The sequence below is a fragment of the Cyprinodon tularosa genome, unplaced genomic scaffold (assembly GCF_016077235.1).
Source record: "Cyprinodon tularosa strain WSP-4 unplaced genomic scaffold, ASM1607723v1 ctg132, whole genome shotgun sequence".
NCBI lineage: Eukaryota > Metazoa > Chordata > Actinopteri > Cyprinodontiformes > Cyprinodontidae > Cyprinodon > Cyprinodon tularosa.
The window spans coordinates 556,742-574,775 of record NW_024038137.1 but is presented as its reverse complement, the minus strand read 5'-3'; the positions used below and the strand labels follow the sequence as shown (position 1 = coordinate 574,775).

At 38.6% G+C, this 18,034-nt stretch overlaps 1 protein-coding gene across 1 annotated transcript in view; it reads left to right on the top strand.

The window, feature by feature from the left end:
- The window catches only part of LOC119778375 (nesprin-2-like), a 105,509-nt gene that overhangs the window by 37,566 nt on the left and 49,909 nt on the right, over positions 1-18,034 (top strand). Inside the window, exons 41-59 of the mRNA XM_038277567.1 lie at positions 91-414; positions 520-647; positions 1,672-1,801; positions 3,272-3,430; positions 3,531-5,177; positions 7,003-7,172; positions 10,065-10,215; positions 10,572-10,810; positions 10,899-12,924; positions 13,008-13,342; positions 13,434-13,578; positions 13,788-13,988; positions 14,111-14,370; positions 14,451-14,601; positions 14,775-14,918; positions 15,003-15,134; positions 15,472-15,654; positions 15,824-15,961; positions 17,845-18,030. Coding sequence (XP_038133495.1) covers positions 91-414; positions 520-647; positions 1,672-1,801; positions 3,272-3,430; positions 3,531-5,177; positions 7,003-7,172; positions 10,065-10,215; positions 10,572-10,810; positions 10,899-12,924; positions 13,008-13,342; positions 13,434-13,578; positions 13,788-13,988; positions 14,111-14,370; positions 14,451-14,601; positions 14,775-14,918; positions 15,003-15,134; positions 15,472-15,654; positions 15,824-15,961; positions 17,845-18,030 — 6,849 coding nt within the window. The remainder of the gene's footprint in view (positions 1-90; positions 415-519; positions 648-1,671; positions 1,802-3,271; positions 3,431-3,530; positions 5,178-7,002; positions 7,173-10,064; positions 10,216-10,571; positions 10,811-10,898; positions 12,925-13,007; positions 13,343-13,433; positions 13,579-13,787; positions 13,989-14,110; positions 14,371-14,450; positions 14,602-14,774; positions 14,919-15,002; positions 15,135-15,471; positions 15,655-15,823; positions 15,962-17,844; positions 18,031-18,034) is intronic.

Genomic DNA, 18,034 nt, shown 5'->3' with positions numbered 1-18,034 from the left:
CCGCTGACTTAAACACATAGTTATTTTTAACTGGAATCCTCATGTATCGGAATTTATTGTTTCACATGTTGATCTCTTTCCTTTCTTAAGGCTTTGCTGAAACAAGTTGCTGAAATTGAAGAAGATCTGTTAATGCTTGTGACGCTGAGGGACTCCTTTATAGCCAGTTCCACAGCAGAAGGCCAAGCCACCCTTTCTGATCAGATCAGTACTCTTCAAAACCACAAGAGGGCAATAGAATGTGGCCTCAAAGAACTCATTCAACCCTCAATCCTGCAGGAAGAAAAAATTCAACAAGTTAGGAGAAGAGCTTTTCTCATACAGACAGATCTAAGCAGTCTGGCCAAAAATGTGGAGGAGCTGTCTGTGTTGCCAGATATCCGCCAGGTGACACAACAGCAGCAGGCAATGCAGGTAACATAAAAAAAATGCTGTAAAAAGTTATTAGATCCCCAGATAACTGATTGAACCACACATGTATGTGGATGTTTTAAGTAAAATAAGTATTGTGTTTGTCAGGACTGTGATAAAAGGATGACAGAGTTGGCTACCAGAGTTAATGACCTGAAGAGGATGAGAGAAACACAGGAAACGCTTCCTGCAGAGGCAGCTTTTACCATCAGCACTGTTTTAAAAGACCTTTCCAGGTACATGTTCTCGATTTATGAAATAAATCATGCATCTCACAAAGGATAACACTGTGTAACATTGTAAAGTCATGTTTTGTCAAAGTTTGTGGATAGTAGATTGTAGATCTTATTGTTAAACAGGGTCAGACATAGTTCTTTTTTCCTTTACTGTACAGTCTTTTTTTCATTTTAGATTCCTGTTTTTTATTTCAATTCCCATAGCTTTTATAGCCTTGTAACTTTTTCTTATAGTGTGACTGGTGAACCTGTTTGCATCCATTTGCCCATTTGCTTTGCTCTGACAAACATTTCCACTGACAATAAAATTATATTTCTGTTTCTTACTATTTATGAAAAACCAGGGAATTCCTAATTTAGCAAGGAAATTCTGGACTGAATGAAAAAAAAACAATTTCCCTCACTCTACCACTATTTCCAACTTTATTTTTTTTTTTGTGTGTCCTGTCTGGCAAGTGGCAATAAAATTAATGCCAGAAAGAGCCCAACAGATTAATTTGATTGTCATTACACTGTCACAAGTGCAGAGCAATGAAATTCACTGTTTGCATTTAAACCATCCCCTTGGTGAGCAGTGGGCTGCCATTGTGCGGCACCTGGGGAGCAGTGTGGTGTTAAGGGCCTTGCTCAGAGACCCAGACTGTCAGTCCGTGGGAATGGGGCTTGAACTCAGAACCTCTAGGATCCAAGCGCAATGCCCTACCAAATAGGCCACAAGTGGAGCATTATCGCTTTCGCCATAATGCTTTGCTTGATTTATATATGTAAAAAGTTTTATTACCTTTATTCATGTAGGAAATAATTCATGTTATGTGGACACTACAAAAAAGTGAGAAAAGATTAAAGAAAGAGAAGACAAAAGTGCAAATGAGATAACACAGCCTACATCATCAGGCTCATCTGATAATGCAATAAAATTTGCAGCAGAGTAACAGAGTTATCAATGTGGTGGTTTATGTTAGAGTAACCAAGATAAAAACAGTTTGAATTCCATGAAAACTGACTATATTTGTCCCAAATATAGCCTCAAGTCAGTTTTCAACCAGAAGAAGCAAGAGTATTTAGAAGTAACCGCTGAGACAGTAAGAGGACTCATCGGAGAGCTACAGCAATGCAGCCGAGCCGCACAAGTTCCAACATCATCACGCAGTCAGGTAATTTAAAAACATGTACTTCTATAAAATAGCAAATAAGCATCGATCAGGCTTGGATTTAAAATGCTCATAAAATTACACATTGATTAGTTAGATATCTTCAACATTTATTTATTGTTTTTTAAAATGGAATTCAGAAAATTGTTATTTGAAACTATAGAATGAATAATCCCTTAAATGTAGTTGTAGTTTTTAAACAGTAATTGTGCAGAAAAATTACCATTTCACCCTTTACAAATGGAACATGATTGCTAAAACAAAGTGATAATTGTTAAATAATTAGGTGGGTTATCTGGTCGGGTCAGTCTGTCACTCTTTGGCAGGTGAATTTTTATCTGTAGTAAAAAAAAAACCATCTCAAGTTTCGACTGTTGTGACACTTTAAATAATTTTAAATAGGAAAATTATTTCTGAATGACCAAATTTGTCATATAAGGTAGTGAATTATGTACTAGCCTTCCTCAGCTAACCTGTGCAGATCAACAGGCATGGAAGGAAAGGACTTTGTTGCCCTCTCTGAAACTTTACAAAATATTTCCTATCTATTAGTTTAACCCCTTTTTTATACTTTGATTCTGGTAATCAGCCATCTTTTGCGTTAACTATAACCCAAAAACATTTCTTCCTTTGCTCAAAGAGCTTCTCCATGCTTTTTCTGGACTGTATTAAATTTTCTGTGGATTTTTTAATGAAACTGTAATGTCAGGAACTAAAGCGATAGCAGCAAATATATGACTGATAATAACTCAGCGTTTTTTCTTTGCAGAAATACATGCTTAAGTTTGCAAAGTCCTTTTCCTCTAAAACTGACAAATTTACTAGGACAGATGTAAATTCAAATTTTGACTACGTTTAAACAGTCAGTCAAAAACGCCCCAGCACTCCAATGCCTTTTATGGACCTACACTTTGTGTTAACAACTTGAAATTTACTTTTTTTTTTTGCCACTCAGTCACAAAATGCATTTTCCTTCCTTATGTTTTACTGAGCGTTAAAACGCCACAGTTTGTCCTGTAAATTATAATACCAGCAAAAGATGCATCCCCCTGCTGCTATTCTTGTTGGACATAAAAAGTCTGAATTCCAGTTCATGATTTGCTTTTAAACTTAAATAAAGAACCTCTGTGTAAGGTGTGTTTTCGTGAGTATCAAAAAATGTTTTGGTGTAAAACCCAGCTAATCCACAGCACAGACTAATTTTTCTATAATATTTAATGATAATAATTGAACTTTATTGATCTCACATTGGAGAAGTTTATCTCTGCATTTAACCCATCCTCTTGGGGAACAGGGCTGCCATCGTGGGGCAACCAAGGAGCAGTATCGGGTTAAGTGTCTTGCTCAGGGACCCAGAGTGGCAGTCTGTGGGAGTGGGGCTTGAACTATTTAATAAAATTAGAACCAATAAATGATAAAAGTAATAGGTATGATAAAAACATGTGTTTTTAACGATTTTTGGCTCTTCCATAGGTTGATCAGGATAAATGTTTCCAGCTTCAACAGACACTTTGCGACGTTCTCGCCCAGCGGGGCCTTTTTGTAGATATTCTTGGAGAAGAAGTGATGAAAACTGCATCAGAGGTTCTAAATGAAAGTCAACAATTAAGTGATTCTCTTTCTAAACGCCTGGTGAGGATCTCACATTTCAAGAATTTAGCAGTTATAAGCGTGTAAAATGAATTATAAAAAGCTCATTTGAATATTTTTTGGTTTTAATAACATTTACAAGGTCGGTTGTGAACGAATGCAAATGGAGGAGCGGCCAAACCAAGGTGAAGATGGCTGTTTAAGCGATGAAGATGGAACCACATGTTTAGATGTAGAGGAAAAAGCTGCAGACATGTGTGATTTTGCATCAACACCTGCAACAGACACAGACAGTCACCAAAATGGTGACAAAAGCCAGAATTTAACCCAACCTCAAACCTGTCTACCAGGAGCGTTAAAGGAGGAAACTGATCCCACCAAATCGACTCAAGAAGACAGCTCTATTATGAGTAAAAAAGGAATTATCATGGAGGTTAACAAAGATGATGATTTAGCTAAAATTCAAGCACCATGCTCCGACAGCAAAGATGTGTCAGAAACAAAAGTGCCTTCATTTGGTTCAGGAAAAATAAACCAACAGATTTCAGCTGAGTCAGATTATGATAATCAAAGTCAATTGGGGGTGATACCATCTGGTAATACTACAGAGATATTTACAACCGAGACGCTAAGTATTGAAGTGTTGCACAGAAGCTTTACCTCAGCCTTGGTCTTAGATCCATCTGATTCAGATAGTCCTAACAGAAGCAGTAATTTACCTAGAATCACACCACTAAAAGAATCATCTGAATCAACCATTCAGACCATTTACCATGTGGGTAAACATCTCCCAACAGAATCTGATAAATGTGATGCCTTTAAAGAAAAATATTCTGTGAGCTCAACAGAAGTTTTTATGGTCAAACCTGAGGTGGAGACTGAAAGAATGCAGCAAGAGGAAAACACGACTATGTGCAATCCAGATGTGCTTAGGTGCAGTCAGGAAAAAGATCTGACTGAGTTCCCTCAGAAGGCAACTGGATTCTCCCCAGTAGGAGTCCATCCAGAGTCAGACAAACCTCCCTGTATGAAAGCTGCACATTCAGAGGCTTTTAAGGAAGGTCTCTGTGCAAAGGAAGACAGGCATGATAAGCTAGTCAGTGGAAGTCAAGATAAAGTGTTCACCGTAGTGTTGGACATGCATTCATGGGACATACAACCAAGTGGATACACTGGGGCCAGCAGCCCAGATGGTTTCAGGTGGTCCCTAGAGGCTCAACACTGTGATATAAAGCTAGAAGATAATTCAAACAGTGGATTTAGTGAGAAGAAACCAACATGTTTACCCATTTCAGGCAGCCCTGGGTTGCATGTAAAAGAACTGGAGTCTGAAGCAACCTCCCTGGTTTCCCAAATTAAAAGTAAGGAGAATCAATCAACCCAATCAAAGTATGAAGAGGCGCTGACATTGTCTAAATCACATATGTTTGAGACTGAGCATTCAGCTGAAACAACATTTCAAGTCAGCAAAAAGGAGCAGAACATCTGTCAAGCTGAAGGAAAACCTGAGAGCCCTGCCCTGTGCTCTGCAGAAGATCCAGTGCCAAATCAAGGGGAAATCGAAACTGCAATGCAAATGAATACAAGTAACAATAAACACATAATGACTGGTTACGGTGGAATGAACAACGGTGAGGGGGCAGCGCAGGGAGGAGCTTCTGATTCTGAATGCGCAGATGGGAAACACTGTGCAACACCAACAGGACGAGAGAGTCCTTCACTGCTGGATGGACAAAACAAACGGAAACCAAATGGAGTGCTGCAGGAAACTGTGTTACCACTGGTGAAGGTAAGCTAAGCTAGTGGCACATTTCTTCTATTAAATTATTTTGCTTTCTCAATGTAATAATGAATTAATAAAATTGAAATCTGATAAAAATACTAAAAGATGAGGCCCCAAACCTTGTATTTAACATATTTAACCCCTTTAAAACAGATTCTAACTGCTCTACAGTCCCCAGGCCTTCTGAGACCAGAAATTCTATCAGTGTAAAGGCCAGGATATGTTTTCAAGCACTTTTTTATTTATTCTTTTCTCCATTCTTATACTTACCTCAGAAGTCGGTAGCTTTAAAGCTTAGAGAAAATAATGACATCATCGGTGTTAAATGGCTCAGCAAGGGCACAGGAGGTTAAGGATCAAAGCAGAAACAAAACATTGAAACATTTATCCAGAGGTTACAAGTCTTTAACCGCTGGATCAAGGTTTTATGTATATATGTATTTATGTATATATATATATATATATATATATATATATATATATATATATATATATATATATATATATATATATATATATATATATATATATATATATATATATATATATATATATATATATGCCCGTACCCATTTTTTTTTACTCAATTTTTTTAAGATTTTCATCGTGAGGCAAAGTTGTCTTTGAAATTTACAGGTGTAGCTCACAGTCAAGAATAAGGGAGAGACCAAGAGAGAAAAGTGGAGAGAGAAAAGTCAATTTTAAAGCTCTTATTTTATGATGATAGTACAGGTTTGCTATATGAATGTCACTCATCTTCAAAAGTTCATTTTGAAGGTTTTTGGAAATCCACAAAAGAGAAGCTAAAATTAGAGCCAAGGGCTGCACAAGCTGGGCTCAGTGCCAAGAGATACTTTCTGAAAAGTCTGCCTCTTAACGCACTTCTCTCCTGTCTCCTGTCACTTCTTTTAGCATTCAGGTTTCTTCCAGTTGTTTCTAGATGCCTGAAGTTTTTCTTTTGGATTTGTTTTTAAAAAAAAAGTATGTCATTACATCATCAGTCCTTATCGTGGTTAACATCTGTTTACAGGGTTGACTGTTCAGCCAGTGAATAAAGCTGTACTCTGTTGTATGAAATAGGTTTCTGTTATAAAGGTTTTACTAATTTATAATTTTTTTTCTCCTATATTTAAAATTTTGACTTTAAACAGGTGGACAAGAACAATAGTTTTGCATCCTGCTTAGTGAAATCTAACAGAATATTTGATCTCTTGATAATTCAATTATTTTTAAAGCCTTATTTCAATTGCTACCTTTTCAGTAAAATCTGTAAAAATAATTACCTAAGAGCGTGAAAAAATAAGAATGCATTAAAATAAAAGCTGCTTCTTAATGTTGCTTGTTTTTACCAAATAAGTGTGGAAGAAGCAGTTCTAGGTTTTCCTAATGTGGATAATTTTCTCTTCCTGGTTGCAAATCTGCATATATGTCCTGTTTTGACATCACATAGAAACCAGCAACAATACACACCTTTGTCAAGCTCCTCTAATTTAGCAAGGCACCACCGTTCTTTGTAGTCTAGTAACCAGTTTTGTTGCCCAGTTAGGCCACGCTGTAAAAAATTTGGTTGTCCAAATAAACCGGAATCAACACAGTTTTAGGAGAGGGGAGGGAATCCTTCACCCCCGGGGCATCTCACTCTTCCTCACTCACTCAGGCACATTCTTGTGTTAACTGTACTGACTCGCTGGGACACTGACAGCCTGATATTTGCCCTGGTGGAGGCGGGAAAAAAGAAACAGGAAGCACTGTTGCTATCTGTGGACAAACATCAGAGAAAAATGCTACTGTGACAAATGCTGTGACACCACCCTGGATTGTTCCCATCTAGTCTCAGAGCAGAGAAAGCATGGAGCCTGAGAGGAACCTGCCGGGGTTACAATGTGGTCCAGGTGCTGAAGAGCTGACAGGTGGATCACAAGGAACCTACAACTACAGTTCCACCTTACAAGAAAGATTATCTGAGATTCAAGGCTCAGTGGAGCAGAGTCACATCATAAAGGTGAGTATTCTCTGTTTATGATGTTAAACAAGTCTATTCTTAAATTATAAAGAGCTTTTAAGCTGCCTGGATCTACTAAAGAAAGACTCAAATCTTTACACCTGTAATTGTACGTTCATAGTATACACAATACAGCAAATATTTTTAAAGATAATATAATTTTTAAACATGTTTGTTTGGTACTTTCACATGAGTTTAGATCTGGGTTTCCAAATAAAGCAAGAAATCATGAACGCATGTTAGATTAGAGCAGTGGTTCCCAAAGATTTTCTTCTGGGCCCCCCTTTGGATTACAATAAAATTTCCACGCCCCCCCACCCCAAACAAACCACCCCCCCCCCCCACCCCCACCCCACGCCCCCCCCCCCCCCCCCCCCCCAAAAAAAAAAAAAAAGAAGAAACTGGGCACACACATCGTTCAACCAGATATAATAAATCTATACACATATTTTGTTTTCAAACTACACTGAAGTTTCTTTCACACTTCAGGTTGCAACAAAACCAACTAGACCATCTTTACAGTGGAACACTTTTGTGTAACAGTATTTTTTTAATAGTTCTATACTGTAGATTAGAAGAGGATTCTTTGTTGTCTGTGTTATTTTAAACATATTTCTTTTTTTTTTATTTGTAACAATATTTAACTTTGCTATAATCTATACATTAAAAAAGCCTCTGTGCAAAATGGAGTGAAAACATTGAACAGCTCCCTGAGAGTTTTTTCTTTGTACTTTAATCCTCCAATCTTTTCAGTGGCTGTAGTGAGCCTGCTTGTTGCTGCAGATATTCTCAAATCTGGGTTGCAGTGTCACAACTGTCCATTATGCTCAGTCAAGCAAGCGCTGTTTTTTTTTTTTTTTTTTTTTTTTTCCTTCATTCATCCATACCGCTTCCCGCGCCCCCCCTGCAATGGCATTGCGCCCCCCCTAGGGGGCGCGCCCCACACTTTGGGAACCACTGGATTAGAGAGAAAGGAGTTGAGATGACCTGAGTGATGTTTGAATATTCCCATGATGCTGCCAGAAGAGGGACCAACAGGAAGGATAGATTCATTTCCTGGAGGGTTATTACAGGGTCTAATTACCCGTCATGTAGACCAAGAGAAATAAGCATGTTACGTTACATTAGATTGTTTAAATTCTTTATTGGACTGTGTTAACATATTTGCTTTTATGTGACGTGGTATTACTGTTTTATTTATCTATAGTCACTTCTAAGATTATTTTTCACAATTTTTTGTATATTCATAACCTTAAAGCTACTTTGGATTGAATGTAACTGACCAACACAAAAAGGTATTTAACAGAAGTTGAAGGAACACAATACATGATTTTTAAAAACTTTTATAGATAAAAAAAAAAAACTGAAAAATGTGGGGAACATTTGCACTCATCCTCACATGGTTAGTACCATGCAGAACTATTTTTTGCTGCAGTGTTTTGGTCTTCCTGTTCTTTGACTGGACCGTTTCTTAGTCTGCTTGCAACTGACCCACACTCTTTACCTTTTTAACAGATTGGTTAATTTTTTTCATTAAGAAAAGTGTTGTTTTATAACTTAACACTGCTTTAAAAAATCTCCATAAGATTCTCTGTGTCCTGTCTGCTGTTTGCCCACACTTTTTGATACTCTTCATTCACAAATGTCCTCTAACAATCCACTGAGGCCTTCACACCAACTAGGATAACTGTCAGGCTCAGAAATGAAGGATCCAGTATGCGAGGCTGAAAAACGGTTAGATTTGTCAGAAAATTTATTGGAAACAGAATTCGTACTCGGTGGGTGACGTCCCGTCTAATGCAGGAACCTTTCTGTTATGTACAGTCGGAGTCCAGAGGTAGAGGATTGTTCCGGCAGGCTGGCTGCCAAGCGGCTCAGTGGTCGCCGCACAGAGTCCCAGACACAGGTGTATCGGAGGTCAGAGGACAGGCAGGAGATAAGAACTGATCAGACAAACGTAGAAAGGATAATCCAGAGGGAAAAGCCAAAGCTGATGTCAGAGACTTTGAAGGTTTTCAGAGCTAGGAGTTCAGAGATCTGGTAAGGTGCCGAAGGAGAATCTGAGAGGGAGTCAGGTCACAGTTCCAGGTTCCATCACTGGAAAAAATCAAAATCTAGATAAGTCATTTTTTTCTTAAAATAAGTGTATTTGTTCTTGGATTAAGGAGGTTAAAGAGAAATTTTGCCAATGGAACAAGACAATTTACACTTAAAATAAGAAAACACAATTGCATTGTCTGATTTCAAATGCATATTATCTAATTGTATTATTTTAAGAGTAAAAATACTCATTCTGTTGGTAAACTATCTAATTTAACTACTCAAATTAAGGTTAAATACACTTAATTTTTCCAATGCATGCACAATGGGGATGACAGGCTGAAGGAGGGTAGGCAGACTCAGTGGTCAGGAAACGTTCCGGGCGGTACACAAGCATGCAGAGATCAGGCAGGCATCAGAAGACAGGTCAGGCAAACAGATCAAACAGGAATAGGCAGGCTCAGAGGTTGAGTTGCAGAACGGATCATGATCAGGCAGTCAGAACACAGGATCACTAGAATAAGTCTCACCAACAGCTCAAAATAATCTGGCACTGAAGACTGGTCTAAAGGCTGGTTATATAGTGACTAATGCAGGTGGATCAGATGAGCAGGTAATGACAACTAAGCGGAGCTAAGCAGGTGTATGAAATGAGTAATCAGACCAGGCATCAGTGCTGAGATCATGACAACTACACTTGGAATAACTTACACAATGTACTTCGGTATCCTTTCTATGATGATGTCACTTTCAGAATCACTTTGTTTCATTTGCATTTTCAGGGGTTATGTAGGTTGAATGTAAATGACTATGCATTTAAATTTCAATTCTACTTCCTTTTTTTTTCTTACGGGGACACCTCATATGGACCTAAACCTAAAGTCCTCCCATGATGATGAAGACATTCGATTAGCACGGACGGTTCAGCATGTTTTGGCTTGCCGATATCAACCAGCACGGCTAAATAGCACAGCAATGGCTAAGCAATTAAAGGATGCCAGGGTATGTCAAAAAATAAACAAAAACATCTGAATGTTTTCATCACAAATGTTGAGATAGTTTGTAAATGTGAGGGAACCAGAATGTTGTGATTGGCAGGATTTATATGTGCTAATATCATCGAAGAGGTTTCCTTTGAAAGTATGACTTTAATTTGCCCATGGCAAATTGTGTTACAATAGCATGCATTAGTAATGTGGTCTAGTCAGAAAGACTGATTTTAGTTTCATATGCCATTCATTTAACTTTAAAATATAACATTGAAATGCTACAAAGTTTTATGCATCCAGAAGCAGTTAAATTAGATTTTACCAAATTAAACTTAATGATTTTCATCTCTCTTGTTGTGCTTATTGTAGGAATTAAGGCAATGTGTGCAGGAGCAAAGGGCTGCTATTAAAAGCAATGCAGCAACATTTTCAGATCCAAAGGCTTTAGAAAGAGCTGAGAAAGAATGGAGTTCAGCTTTACTGGATGCCTCTGTCACCGTGCAAGTCAAAGAGGCTCAGCTGGATCAGGTTAAGCAATATCACCTGAAGAAGAAGATCATCACAGCTTTCCTTGAGGTTATAGCAGCAGAGAAGGAAAAACTGAGCCCGTGAGCAAACTGTTCAACTCCTCTTACTTGATACTGGAAAGATAACAATCTAATATTAATGTGATCTAATTTGATTTTTTTTTTTTAGAAATGCCTTGGAAAGCAGTTCCCTTCTGGCTGAAAAACTACATGCACTGCTGCAAACAATGGAACAGAAGGAATCAATGATAGAAGATTTGCTCTGCTTAAGTAGCCAGTTGTCAGTCCACTTGAGTGATGCAGAGACTTCCGTTGTTTTTGCTCAGCTTGGGCATTTTCAGGAGGAATGGAGGCTCCTTAAAGGAAGCATCAAAAGAGCTGATCAACAGGCATCAAATTCCGCATGTCAGGCAAAGCTTATTATAAGCGAGACTGAAAAGCTTAAAACCAAACTTGAAGCTCTTTTGAAATTTAAAAATAACAATATAAGTTCTTCAGACCTAGATGATCTGACCACAGACCTAAAAGTGTACCAGCAGCTCTACCTACATTTACAGTCTCAGGCGGCTGTCCTCATTCGTTTTTCTCTGGGTCAGAAGGAAAAGACTGCAATTGAAGAAAATCTTCATAATCTAAAATCCTTGCTCTGTGTCACTAAACACAATCTTGACTCTTTAGCAGAAAGCTGTGAAGGCAGTTCTCCAAGTAAAATTAACAACCAACATCAACAGTTGATCATTTTGATCAAACAAGCAGAAAATCATATTTTTTCTGGTAAAAAGTTGTCTCTTTCTCCAGAGCAGGCTTGTCTTCAGATTGCTGAAATGAGGGAATATCAGATGCAAGCTTTGTCTAGACAAGATAAGATACAGACGCAGGTTGGAGGGCTGAGAGATGAAGCGTCTCAATTGGAAAATGGAGACCCTGGAGTATGTAAAACAGCAGACCTGAATAAAACTCTTGTTGAAAGATTTGATCACATTCTTGAAACCATGAAAAATGCCCTTGATGAAAGGAAGAAAGTTTTGTGTGAGTTTTCCAGCTTGGATGGCTGGGAATCAGAAACATGCATGAAAAGAGAGTCCTGCATCCATGTAAGGGATGTTTCGAAAGCTGACCTCAGTGATTTAGAGAGGGAGCTGAAAAGTCATCAGTCAGCAGCAGTCAAGTTGGAGACCAAACTCAAATTAGTGGATTCACTTTCAGACCGATGCACAAAATTAGCTGTCGAGCTGAGTCTTTGTGAGAACCTTTACCTTGTCGACAGGCTTTCAGGCCTTTGGGCAGAATTCCATGGACAGCTAGCTCATGAGAAAGCCATTTGCTGGGAACTGGAGGTGCTAATCCATGAGAGAACATCCTCTAATGAGGAGTTATCGACCATCAAGGCTAACTTAGAGCAAACATCTCTTGCTTTGGAGAAACAGAACTTCTCTTTGACTGATCTGAATAATACTCTGTCAGTGATTACACATTTACAGCACAAGCTAATAGAACATCAGTGGGAGGTTCAAGGGCTTCAACATTGCCAGGAGGATCAAAGAAACTCTGTGCTGTGCTTCATTGGGGAACTGAATGACCAGTGCAAAATCCGACGAATAAATGCTGTTGATCAAAGCAGATACTTATACCTCAGAGGACAAACGGAGGCATCCATGGAATGTACCAAAAGGCAAATCGAGGAGGCTAAAAATCAGTCAGTGAGCATAGCTAAGAGATTAAGACTGTGTCGGACATTGCTGGTTGAACTTACCCTTGTCAGTATTCAATGTCAGGATACCACCAATCAGTTGGAAGCTATAGCCAATGAGTTGCAGTCAACTGAGCTTAATTCAGAGAGGGAAAAGCTTCAGCACATGGTAGAAACGCTGAACTCCTGGGAGCATTCTGTCACGGACGATATGAAAAATCTGGAGGCACAGTTTTTGACAGGTCTTCAATTTTCATTTGAACTTCCCACATTGATGGAGCTGTTACAGAGAGCTAAGAGGCAACTGGAAAAAATCAAACAAGTCCAGGTAGATGAAAAAGCAATAGATAATGCCATATCACAGTGCTGCTTCATTAGGACAAATGTAGAGTCTGGGATACGAGTGTTGGAAAGCCTGGCACAGAAAGATAACGTCAACCTAGAAAACTACAAGGAGCTGTATTCTCTCAGAGACGTTGTAATGCAAGAGGGTCATTCATTGATGGTAAGCTTGTTAACAGAATAACAAATCTTCTTATTTACTCATTTGAATGTTGTGTTTTTGAACAGTTGACATTTGTCCAACAGGTCAATCTGTCTCAGGCCAGGGAATCCTTTAAAGACTATCAATGGGCTGCTCAAGGAGCAATAGGCTTCCTTCATAATGCAGAGGCAACCTTCTTGTCTGCTCCAGGAAGGTTTTTGGATTGTACCCAGGAGCAAAGACAGACCCAAGAAGCTTTGGAAGTTCTTGAAGATGGCTTTCAAGCTCACATTCACCATCTAGTGGAAAAGGTGCCCCAGCATTGCTGCCTCTCATGGCCAGAGACTGAGAGCCTTCATATCAGCATCCTCAGCCAGTTGCTAGTTGGGAGAGCTGTTTTGGAAGCTCAGGCAAAACTCAGACAGGAATGCTTGGAGAGGTACTGTGGATGGCACAATATTACCAAAAAAAAACATTACATTTTGAATCTGTTTTTATGCCAGTTTTGTGTATACTTTCTCCACTCACAGGTGTGAAATAAGGCAACAAACCCATAAAAAGTGGCATGAAGATGTTAAGCAGGAACTCTTACATCTTGAATCCAAGATTTCAGAATGTGCGTCAGAGCTGGTGACATCATATGAAGAGTGCATCACTCAGCAGAAAAGAGCTAAGGTACAGTAGGTGAAAGCAAGTTTTACTTCTCTTGATGATGGAACCATCAGAGCCTTAAGTTTGACATTTTAACAGTTACAAGATATTACTGTTTGACTGTGGGGAATTACTTTAGAACTGAACTTATCAATCCCTATCGTGCGATATGTTAAAGATGCATGCTGATAATGATGATTCAAGTTTAATTCAAGCCTAATCTTTTTATAAAGGTTCTAAAAGAAGATCTTCAAACCATGGCTGGAAAGTTGGATGACCTGAGAGGTGGATGTCCAGTTCAGGGTTGTGGAGTTGGAAAGGATGGTGAGCTTTGTGCCCTCTGGAGACACTGGACGTCGTTAAGACGAGGCGTGGGCCTCCTGTTGGCCCGTGCAGAACAGAAGGGAGAGGAATGGAAGGACATTACAACAAGCGTGAGTCTTATCATTCATACCGTCAGGTAGAGAGTAATGGAGGATCAAAGAAACTCCACTGAGTGCTATTACTGTGCTGTATAACTTTGCTATTATAGAAATTTTTATTTTACTTTGCTTAGATGGAGCAGAGTTGCAGCTATTTGGCCAGTCTTCAGGCCGAGCTGCCAGATGCCTCCAATGTGAGTTTCTCTCAAAAGGAACCCCAAGAGCTTCTGGCGCAGGTGGAGCTGCACCTGTCCGGTTTGGATCAGGAGCAGCAGGCACTTTTGTTCCTGGAACATCGGCTGATGCACGCTTTGGGCCTAAAGTTTTCCCAGGATTCCAACAACCTTGGACAGATTGGCAACGCACGGGAGAAGATCCAAGAGAGCATTAGGAGGTGGAATTTTGTTTAATATGACTTCTTGAAATGATAGAGCCAGATGTGAGATAGATGTTAAACATTATTTATCCCCACAGCTTGAAAGAGAAAAGCCTTCTTCTTAAGGCTGCAGCAGAAGAAGAGGAGAAAAAGAGACTTCAGGTTCAAGAAGAAATACAAGATGTAGAGAAAAAAATGTTTGCAGTCTTATCAAAGCTGGAAATGAGTTCAAATCTAATCAAAAAGCAGGTCAGCTCACACATTATGCATCAACAGCTTAAAAAAAAAGGCTTTCATCATTCATAAGGAAGCAGATCAATTTTATATCCAATAATTATAAATGAAAATACATTTATTATAAATGTTTGAAAGTAAATGTTTTACCGAAAAAATAAAAGATGGCATATTTTCCCTCCAAAAAGGAATTGCAAGAAAACATTTTCTGTGTAAAGAGTCAACTTGAACGTATCATGGGAAGCCTGGAGAGTCGATATACAGAAATCCCAACAGATATCGGAAAAAAGATTCAAAATCTCAAACAATTTGCGCAGAATGCAGAAGAAACGGTGACGTTCACATTTATCTCTACTGACAAATTGATTATCTGTCTTTAACCATTTTTTAATAAATGGTATATTTCTGCTCAACAGCTTTTGGAAATGGACAACCCAGTCAGGATTCTGTCTCGTAGAGTGAAGGAACTGGGTTCTGGTTTGGATAAAATAAAAACGTTACTGGAGCAGAGAAGTCCAACAATTAAAGAAGCTCAGGATGTCCTCAAGGTAATTCTGTTTTATTTTGTATTTCTGGTTTTGTTGTCATGAACGCGTGTTTTCTAATTCCAGATCGTATAATATCTATAATAATTTGGTCTTCCACATCTCCAAATTTCTTTATCTGCTTTTTATCAATGAATTGCACTTTTTATTCACTTCACCAGCAGAGCTGGAGAATATGCCAGGTTTTGGACATTAACACTTTTTAATTTATTCTACAGTAAGAGCGTAGAAAACTGAAAATACAGTGGCATTTTAAATTTATCTATTAACCAATAACAAAAAACAAAGATAACCCTAATGTGATCCACATTGTTGTTAAAAGGCTTTTATTGTTTTCTAGTGTGTGTGGGATGAACTGGATGCTTGGCATAGCAGCTTAATGCTCCTCGAGAGTGAAGTGCAGGATCTTGCAGAAGACCACCCAAATGAGGCCCAGGTTCTAATGGACCAGCTCACAGAACCATCTCAGCTCTATCGGAATGCATCCCTGATGGCTGAGAACCGCACCTCCTTCCTCAGCAAGGTCTTCCATACGCACTACTAGTTTAATTATCAACCTATTATTAACTTTTTGTCCCCCAGCACTGAAAGAAATTATGAAAAAGATACATTATCCGAACGAGATATCTAATTGGGGTATTTTTAAGTAAATTTTTTTTGTTTGTTTTCCATTGTTTTGTTCCTGATGTTAGATTCCAGCCTGCCTTCAAGATTTTGAAGACACAACAGACAGAGCGTCCAACTGGATAGCAGAAGCCCAGTCATGGCTCAGCAATCCCTGCATGTTTACAACAGCTAAAAGTCTGCACAATCATGTCAAGTATATACAGGTCAGAAGTCCTTTTTTTTTTTATTGTTGTTTTACAAATGTTTGACTTCTATTATGGTACATGTTTTGACTTAAAGTGTAAGGGTCTGATCTGGTAAGATCCCAAATGGCTTTTGCAAAAAAGAAAAGAGAACTTTATCTGTAATAAATGGGAATGTTGCTGGAATCTGCTAAGATTATGTGCACCATACATAATATTACTGTTTGCCACCATGGAGAGTTTGGGAAAGCAGATTGGATTTGTTTTAGGGTTCCCACCATTCATATTAGCGAAGCTCACAAATAGCAGGCATCATTAATAAATGGAGAGGAAGCAGCTAAAGAAGAGAAATGACCCCACTTTTTGTATAAAACAATTAAAAAAAGGAAATCAGGACCTACTGCCACTAAAGCTTCTGGTATCTGGATCATTCTAACAGCTGCGCCCAGTCAAAGTATTTGAGTCAATATCTTGAACTATAAGACCGAGAAAGGCTGGCCAGATTATTTCCCAAAGACACCAAACCATTCTATTTTTTATTAATTAATTGGGAAGTTCTCTTTGCATTAGTTTCCTTTCTTATGGTATTATGACTGTTTGTGGTTTATAAAAAAGGGGGAAATGGTTGGTTTGCATAAGTTCTCTTAAATAAATGTTCAACAACCCTGTAAGAAACACAGATTTTTCTTTTTTGTCTTATCAATGATATTCGTTCTTAATGCATAACTTGAATAATATGATAGATTTAAAGTTTTTAAATGTCATAAAAGAGCAGCTATTTATTGCATAATATAATGTATTTAACAGCTGATTAACAGGGAAATTCTCACTCATCTGTTGAAAAACACTGTCATATTCATGAGTCTTACAGCTGGTTACACAAATTGATATTGCCTTTTTTAAAAGACTGTGCTAGCTCCTTTTCCACATGATCAGTAACATCCACATGGCCCCTCGACCTCTAAAAGGAATCTGAGAAAGAACACTTGATCATTTATTCTGGGGGATGGCATTAACTCTGGAATGATCCATGCAGAAGTGAGAGGAACTTTTCCATTGGCTTCTATTTGTGACTGGCTCCAAGTCAGCCCTAAGTTCATCTAGGTCCTCAGTTAAAGTGTTTCTCAATAGATGATGGATATGTTCTATTTTATTCTCTGACAGTCTGAATAGGTTATTACACCCACAGAGGGGTTTCTCTCTCCCTTCTCTGTCATTGCATCTGTGCCAACTTCTCACCACAATCAAAACAGACATTATTGCATGCAATGATGTCCTTGCATGTCCTTGGATAGTGTTCTTGTCCTTGCATCAAACTTACTAAACATGTATGCAGAAACTGGGCATGCAATCTGTTTCAGATTTGGAAAAAAAACTTGCTGCATGTGGTATTTACATTTGCATATTTTCCTCAAAATATTTTGTACTTTCTGATAGGCAGCAAATCTTCTACATATTCATTAAAGCAAACACACCGAATGGACTGTGCCTGTAATTATGCCAATTATGACAGTGCTGCCTGCGCTCGTTTGGTAGATCAGGTTTGCGTTCTGTCAAATTTGCATGTGTTTCTTTACATGTTTCTTTACCTTTGGCAGGTCAGGCCCATATGTTCTAGTGCAGATCTTCAGTTTGATAATAAACCATAAGCCTGCTATCAGATACCAAATTCAGCATCATTAACCACCCCGCTTATACTTTGCACACAATGGGGGGTGTCAATCACTATCATCTGCATGAGTTTGAGGTGAACCTCTAGCCATGCCATCCTGGTTAGAGAGCAGTTTTGACCATATCATGTAATCATGTAGTCAGTAATGATGCAATGATTTCTGAGTTTTTTTTTTGAAGTATTTAGTATTGGTTGTAATCTTTTACTCTTTGGATTGATATATCTGGGATAGTTGATCCTGGAGGACTCGAAGAGGATCAGACATACCCTGAAAACGTTTAAATCAATGCTGGAGGAGATCTCTGCTGTGTGTGACGTCAGCAGTCAGGAAGAAAGGCTGGATCAAAGAGACCATGAGGTTCAGGAAATGCTACAGACCATCATTCAGCCACTCGCAGAACTTCAGCAGTTCACTGAGGTAA